Here is an 8444-nt window from a genome sequence, read left to right as displayed (position 1 = left end):
TTAACAGTCTCAACAGAGATTCCCAGGACTGAACAGAACTGGAGATTTTCCTTCCAACATCAGGGTTGAGGCACATAAGCAGGGGAAGTGGGGTGGAAGCTTGCACTGCCACGGTCCACCTTGTACCTGCTCTGTAGACGAAAGCTCCCAATCTCCTGGGGCTGCCAATCAGCACTGTTTGCCTCTCAGTTCTCCACAACAGTTACACCCTGTCATGAAGCAAAGCCAGAAGTAGGTCAAAGGTCAATAAATATGTCCCCTGGGAACAAAGGAGGGTCATATTGCGCTGGAAGAAGTGATGTGAGAGCCTCAGAAATGGCCTGAGAGTCCAGTAAGTTCAGAGAAACCTCCAAAAGCTTAACCTCCTGCCCACGCCCAGACACTACTGTCACAACCCAGTCCCATTCTGTAGCTATTGCTCACTCCTACACCAACAGATAGATGTCTCCTTCCAGATGGATTGTGGCTTCACTGTAGCTGCACATTAAGTATGTACAACCTCAGGTTACAGAGTGCTTGAAGCCCATTGGTCATTTTGACCCAGACATGAAGGAAATTCCATCTGTGAATTACCGGACATCAGAAGGAGAATAAATCATTTTAGGGTTAAAGGGACAGTGTCAGGTCAAATATGGCCTGAAATTTTATAAAAATAATCATTTGCAAAATCTAAAGCCAGTACGTTTCCATCAAATACAATCTGAATGGGAAGGTTTAACAAATAAACATTCCTTTGCAGTGTATGCGGCACTGAGGACATGACAGTGGAACCTGCTAGAAAGTTACTACAGACAAACTGACAGTCTATTCTCATTGCGCAAGCTACGTGAATTTCAAAAAGTAAACAAAGATCTTAAATAATGAATAGTAAATCAAGTCTTTAAAGCCCTTTCAGTTTTAATAAGCTATGGGTTATTTATAAAGGAGTTAAGAAAATGTGTAATTTTTCACCTGGCAGTATCCCTTCAAGTGTGAAACAAATACACAATTAAGGGTCTAATTTTTAGAACCCACAGATCCAACTGAAATCAGTGGGAGTTTCAGATGTCTAGGATGTCTAAAAATCAGGACAAATATCCTGTGAAACTACTGACCCTTCATAACAGCTGCAGTTATCAAGGTCCCATAATGGATTACACATCTAGGGCAGCAAAAGCATCATTACTGTAAAAACTATTAATTTATTCAACATAAAATATCAAGTGTGGAATCAAACTATCCAATGTTGCATTATTAACATAGGAACAAAAAGAATATTGTACAACAAGCTCAATATACACAAAGTTTTTTAAACATTAAAATGTATCCAGCTTAGAAACTGTACATTCAAACACAAGATAACATTCAGTGTTCTTTCAGCAAGCATTTAGGAATACTAAATCACTCGTCAAAGCATGCTTGGAGAATTACATTCCCCACAACAGCTCTGCACATTAATTAATTGGACAGTTAACATATCTGTGAGCCCCAGAATTCTGTTTGCTCCTAAGTTTAATTCAAAAGGATCTCATTTTATTTTTTAAAATGAACTAGCTATATTAATTCCTTCCCCAGTGAAAAATACACAACAGTGTTTAAAACAGAATCTTTGGAAGCTTAATTATATACATTAATAATGTTGCCATATTAACAAAATATGACGTGACTATTTATAGGCTATAGTGCATTAACCCAAATGTTAGTCAGCTTTTCTCAATGGACACGCTGGAACGTCCTTCTCCGTTATTAACAACATCATTCAGGGACACTCACTCACTTCAGCTGCTTAAGGGCCAGATCCTGCTCCCACTCAAGTCAGTAGCAAAACTCCTATTGACTTCAGTGACACAGATTCAGCTCTTAAGGGCCTGATCCTGTCCCCTTTTACCTGGAGTCTGATTCAAAGCACATGGGAGTCAGTGGAAAGCCTCCTACTGACTTTAATGGGCTTTCCATCAGGCCTCAAGTAGGGACCGCTGTTCTTGACTGAAGGCCTATGAATTATAGTTACCTCAGCAGGGCCGATCCTGGTATTTTTATAACAAGGTACATTTTTCAGTGCAGCATTTATATAAAACGAAAAGCAAAAATGCCTCTAAATGGTTTTATAATATTGTAAATGTCATATGTTAAACAGGTATCCGCTTCTCAACAGGATTAAAAGCCTTTGCATAGCCTATAAATATCTATTAAAATGAAATATTTTATTGGAAGTGTGTGTATATAAATACACACATACACACACACACACACACATACACTTCACATAAAACTCTCTGAATGCACATTTTGAAGGCCATTGCAATGTCACATCTTCAAACTGTTGAATGCTGACTCAAAAATCAAAGCAGTGTGTGCATATGATCGTTTGAAAGGCAGAAGTCGATTTTTAAGTAGAGGAGGAGCTCAATAGCAAGCTAAAAGGCTCATTAGCTAGCCTGTTAACACAGCAATCCTGTGAGCCTGTAGGTTTCATGCATATGTTCTCTCCTCTAACACATACTTACAATGAATTGAGTTTTCAAAAGAGTCTCCAGTTCTGGGCATCCAACTAACTGCAAGCACAAATGATAGAAGTTGGCTGTCTAACCATGCTTCCCATCAGGTAGGGATCTAAATTCTATCATTTGTGCTTGCAACTGGTTACAGGTACCAAATTACAGACCAGGCTCAGGCCCTATCTAGTCTTTTCATTGTAAGGTTCAGGGACTACCTTACACAGCTGTGCTCATGAATCCAAAAGCTAATACGAGTTGCACTCTGGCTATCTGAATGTTACAATATGCAATCTAAAACCATTCAGGGCTTGTTTCTCCCCTCAGAAACATGCTGTATATCTTGTGTGCATTACCCCAGGTGAGAGCGGCAGGTAAACAAGCAGGTGTGCCACATGAGTTTGAGGGCAGCACTGAGCCACTTGCATAATACACGAGGGAGGGATATCCAGTTAGAATCTGAATGGTGAGGAGATGAGAAGGAACTATTCCCATTGTCTGCTAGTTAAGAGTACTTTCTGTTCACCTTTAGCAGTTCTCAAACTGTGGGTCGGGACCACAAAGTGGGCTGCAACCCCATTTTAATGGGGTGGCCAGGGCTGACAGACTTACTGGGGCCTGGGGCTGAAGCCCGAACCCCACTACCCAGGGCCAAAGCCCAAGCCCCACCGCCCAGGGCCAAAGTCGAAGCCCAAGGGCTTCAGCCCTTGGTGGCAGGGCTCAAGTTACAGGCCCCCTGCCTGGGGATGTAGCCCTTGGGCTTCAGCTTGGCCCCCCCGCCCGGAGTGGTGGGGCTTGGCCGAACTCAGGCATCGGTCCCCCCTCCTGGGGTCTTGTAGTAATTTTTGTTGTCAGAAGGGAGTCATGGTGCAAGGAAGTTTGAGAACCCCTGCTTTAGGTTGATTGGAACTTTTAGCATATTGGAGAGTCAACACTGAATACAGAACTAATAGACAGGCAGAGATACTCATACCAATGTAAAGTGTTAGTACTAGAAATGGACAACATTCTCCTATGCCATCAAACATGTAAAGCTGGATATCTCTGAACTGAATTACATTTTAAATGAAAATGTCACATTCACCTGTTCAGACCAGCCCGCTATTTCTGGAGTGCTTCATTGTAAACACCATCTTTTAATGCTAGGTGACTATATAGACTTTGGGTCCCTTGTCAGTCTTACACCTCCTGCACCATAAGATGCCTCCATGCAGAATGCCACCAATTGATTTGGCCATTCCTGGTAGTTTGGAGATCTTCAAATTCCTTTAAGGAATTTCCCATATATAATTTCATATCATGGGATAAGTTAAACAGCCTAGTACATCTTGGAGAGTTATACTGTGCAATAGCTCTGCATTTCTGTAAGTGAAAGTTGAATGTAGATTGGGTTCTCTTATTTTGCACCCATTGGCAGACACAATGAACTATTCCAGCCCCAGAGAAAAGGACTTTATAGGGAACGGCTTGGTCCACCATGTAGTTAAAATATGGTCTTGTGCAAATCCATAGCATGCACAACACTGTGTTTCTGTGAAATGACTGACCACACATATGATTGAAAATGTATTGCTTCCCATGGCCTAGTGATTAGAATTAAGTACCTTCAGTTACATCTGATAGTGTATTCCATAGGCTGGATTTCTGGAAAAATACCAAGACCCATGGACGATAACTGTCTGATTTTGTTACACGTTTCTTTGCTTTACATCCATCAAGTTTTGAAATCTGAATCCCCATTTACGGACAGATTCCTTACAAACCAAAAGGCTATATAGATAGTACATATGAATTGAGTTGTCCTCACCTGAACTATACCGCTCCCTGTGGTGAGGGAAAGAACTGCATCGACTACATCAAAATTGCTGGGGGAGAGTCAATCTTCTGCTGATGACACTGGTATAGCTCTTCCCAGGACGACTTCTCATTTAAGATGTGATGCCAATTACATTCCTTCATAACTTGCCATTACATTCCATGTACAACTGGCAGCTACTCTAGAGTTCTGCCCAGCTGACAGAGAACCTGCTCCTGTTGGGAGATCCATGAAGGCAGTTCCATCGAAAGTGCTACAAGCAGCTGTTCAGATTAAGACATGTGTGTCATAGGCATTGGCTACATCACTATGGGAACGTACTTATGCAAATTGAACAGAAACATACCTGGACCCATGCAGTAAACCACAGCGTGCATCTCCACACACACAGAGACATCAGGACAGCTGAAGCAGTCTTCACCAATGCAACAGACAGAGGGCTCAATGCTTCTGGCAATGTTAGAAAAGTTAAATTCTGTTCCAAACTGCTAGAATTTACATTTCTCATATAGTGTCCCATCTCTGCATCCAACAGCACTCTTCACAGACTCAAACTACTCTGCCTTGAGGAAAGCAAACACTCAAGATACGTGCCAAACAACCTTCTCAGTGCCTGGTAATTTCCAAGGAACAGAACTTATAGGCAAGGGAACTGGAAAGCATTGTTGGTTTGCTGTTACAACATGTTGTTGTTGATGACTAAAAAGTGCAAGGCAGGCATCTCATTTAAAAACCCTATTCTGTAGTGTATGGAACCACCGTGTGTTATGCCAGGTACACAGTAAATATTAATCTTTTGCTTTTAGGCATCAAAAGTACTGTTTTTTTTTTAAATTTTACAGCTGATACTGAATTGCATTCAGTTAGCTATTTGCTTGACACAGGACATTTTAAGCTCAGTATCTGACCATGCAAGCACAACAGACTATTAAAAAAGCCCTTCTCTCTGAACTTCAAATGACATCCTGATCAAATGTCTCTCGTTACACAAGTAAATTTTTATGAGTGTGAGCAAAGAGTAGTAAAGACACAATTTGCTTAGGTCCAAATCAAAAGTTCCTGCATTTTAACACCTGACATTGGCAGTGACTGCACGGTCGGCTTTATACGCTTGGTTTTTAAAAATACAATTCTTGCTTGTTTCATCCTTCCTTGCAAGGGGCCGGGGGGGCTCATGTCCTATCATTCCTGTGATCCAGAATTTGACCTGGTGACTCCCATGTTGTGGGATCCTCTCCCAACCATCTCTTGTCCCCATTCTCTGTGGCTGGACTCCTGCAGACCACGCCCTTTTGTTTCAATGGGCAAAAAACAGGAAGCCACGGCTGCCAACAGGCAGCATCCACTGTAAACCACCAGAGTTAAATAGACTGAAGATTCCAGCATCACCTAGGGGAAAGTAAGTGAAAAGGTAAGAAAAGATTAACTGAATCCACTGCAAAAGAAAACAAAAATTTTGAGACTGGAGTAGAAATGTTAACTCCTTTAAGGGAAAACATCACTTTTTAAAAGCCACTATATTACATACTTTTCTTTCTTTTTAGATAATACTTATCCCTTAAATACACACAAAATACCTTGGATTAAGATTCACATCACCCATCTGAGGTAGGCTAATGTTATCCTTACTTCATAGATAGGGAAACCGTGGCAGAGAAATAAAGTGACTTGCCCAAGTCCAGTGTCAGAGCTAGGACTTCCTGGCTCCCAGTCCTGTAGTTGGGCCACTAGGCTACCCTCTCTCTAAGGAGTCTCAAGAAAGTGATTTGCAACCATACAAATAAAATGAGGATCAGAAAATAGCTTCTCAGACTTCATGTACTGACCCATTTGTCAGTTCTCTCACTTTCACTGTCTCCCTCCCTTTTCAATGGGTCTTTTAGTCTCTTCCTTCTCCAGCAAGTCCTGATGCACTGGAATGAAAACCCCATTGCTGAACAATCCCTGCTTTGGGAAGGTTCAGCTCTGAACTTCGTGGCTCAGATCCATTGCTAACAGAAATATATGTCAGTGTCTGGAACTCATCAATAGTCTCTACTTCAATCACCCCTGTGGCTGCTTATTCCATTTGTTTTTGTTATTGCCCTTTGAATGAAGAAATCTTGCCTGAGCTCCCTGCTTATTCTGATCCTCTGGCTAGTGTGAAAAATGCCTCTTTATGGACTTTAATATTACATCACTTTAAAGTCTCCGATATTCCACTTCAGCTTAGAAAAGAGACAACTAAGGGGGAAATGATAGCAGTCTATAAAATCATGAATAGTGTGGAGAAAGTGAATAGGGAAGTGCTGTTTACCCCTTCCCATAACATAAGAACGAGGGGTCTCCTAATGAAATCAATAGGCTGCAGGTTTAAAACAACAAAAGGAAGTACTTCTTCACACAATGCACAGTCAAGCTGTGGAACTCATTGCCAGGGTATATTGTGAAGGCCAAAAGTATAACTGGGTTCAAAAAAAGAATTAAATAAGTTCATGGAAGATAGGTCCATCAATGGCTATTAGCCAAGAAAGTGCAACCCCATGCCCTCAGTGTCCCTAAACTTCCAACTGACAGACACTGAGACTGGATGATGGGATGGATCACTCGAAATTGCCCTGTTCTGTTCATTCCCTCTGAAGCATCTGGCAGCGGCCACTGTCAGAAGACAGGATACTGGGCTAGATGGGCCGTTGGTCTGACCCAGTCTGGCTGTTCCTATGTTCTTATGAGAAATGGATCATCTCTCTTAAGGTTCAAAGATCAGAAAAAAGTTGAGGCCTGTTACCATCTTGGTTGCCCTGCACACACCCTCTCCAATGCAACAATCCCCTTTCAGTGGTATGGTGACTACTACTACAGATGGAATCCACTTCAGGCTCTGTGACACTCTGAGAATCTGCATCCCTTGGGATAGCATGGGAAGAGGTCGGCCACCCAAGTGTGGGCTTTTGAGTGCATTATGCCTGTGGAGACTCAAGAAGGTGCAGTGCTCCTGGCATGCAGTGAGGAGAGCAGACATCTAGCACAGATCTCCAGTCAATTTCCAATGTGTAGAGATAATGGGGTAATGGCCAGGCCCTACCCTTGTAGCCTACATCCCCCTGAGTTACTGATCACTATGAGCAGTGTTAATGGCACCCTACACTGTCATGTATGGTCTCTACTGTGTGGGAGCAATGGTGGGAAAAGGGCACTACATTAGGGGCTAACCTGGTTTGGCTTCAGGTACCCCCACTGCCTCAGTTTCCCTTCCTCCCCAGTTAGTCAGACCTCTCCCTGTGGATATTTTCACAATAACCCTCCCCTTCAGCAGTCTGATTCATTAACATAAAGTTCAAAGCACCACAAGTCTTCCACGCAGCCTTCTGTGAGGGCACGGCCCTTGGTGCAGGGTTCTTAGTCCTGTCCCTGCTGAGGCTTGTTCCCCCCACCTTTCTTAGCCAGCTCCTGCTCCCTGCAGGTTTGAACTCCCCAAGCCACCTGCATGGAACCACTAACACAGCCCCTTTACCCTTTGAGACTCTCCCACAACTGACCTCAGACTGTCCTTCCATCCCCCAGCAGGCCTGATTCCTACTCACATGCTCCCATCATGTGATCCCTGGATTGAAAGGTAAATCAGTCACAGGAGAGGCTGAGTCCAGCTCTCCGTTAAAGGGCTAGCTCACCCTCTAACAGGCACCAACATACTTCCTCCACTCCAACATACTTGGGTGAGGACAGGGCCGGTGCAAGGAAGTTTCGCGCCCTAGGCGAAACTTCCACCTTGCGCCCCCCCCCGAGCCCTGCAGCAGCTCCCCACCCACCCTCCGCCCTGAGGCGCCCCCCCCGCGCCAGCTCCGCCCCCTGCCCTGAGGTGCCCCCCCGCCCGTGCCAGCTCCTTCCCCCAGGGAGCCATGTGGCAGCTCCCCACCCCAGCTCACCTCTGCTCCGCCTCCTCCCCAAGCACGCCACCCCCACTCTAATTCTCCTCCCCTTCCAGGCTTGTGGCGCCAAACAGCTGGTTAGCGCCGCAAGCCTGGGAGGCGGGAGAAGTTGAGCAGTGACAGCGTGTTTGGGGAGGGGGCGTAGCAGAGGTGAGCTGGGGTGGGGAGCCTTGCGGTAGCTCGCCCCCCCACCCTGCGGCACCCCCCCGGCAGCTCCCCACCCCCTTGGCCCGGGGAGCCATGCGG

At 44.4% G+C, this 8444-nt stretch overlaps 1 protein-coding gene across 2 annotated transcripts in view; it reads right to left on the bottom strand.

Annotated features, from left to right (window-relative positions):
- Positions 1 to 1161: 1161 nt before the first annotated feature.
- The window catches only part of SVOP (SV2 related protein), a 34440-nt gene continuing 27157 nt past the window's right edge, over positions 1162 to 8444 (bottom strand). For both annotated transcript variants that reach the window (XM_034790709.1, XM_034790710.1), the window contains exon 16: positions 1162 to 5679. In XM_034790709.1, coding sequence (XP_034646600.1) covers positions 5473 to 5679 — 207 coding nt within the window. In that variant the 3' untranslated portion in view covers positions 1162 to 5472. The remainder of the gene's footprint in view (positions 5680 to 8444) is intronic.

Source organism: Trachemys scripta, chromosome 15 (assembly GCF_013100865.1).
Source record: "Trachemys scripta elegans isolate TJP31775 chromosome 15, CAS_Tse_1.0, whole genome shotgun sequence".
Taxonomy (NCBI): domain Eukaryota; kingdom Metazoa; phylum Chordata; order Testudines; family Emydidae; genus Trachemys; species Trachemys scripta.
This window is presented reverse-complemented; position numbering and strand designations above follow the sequence as displayed.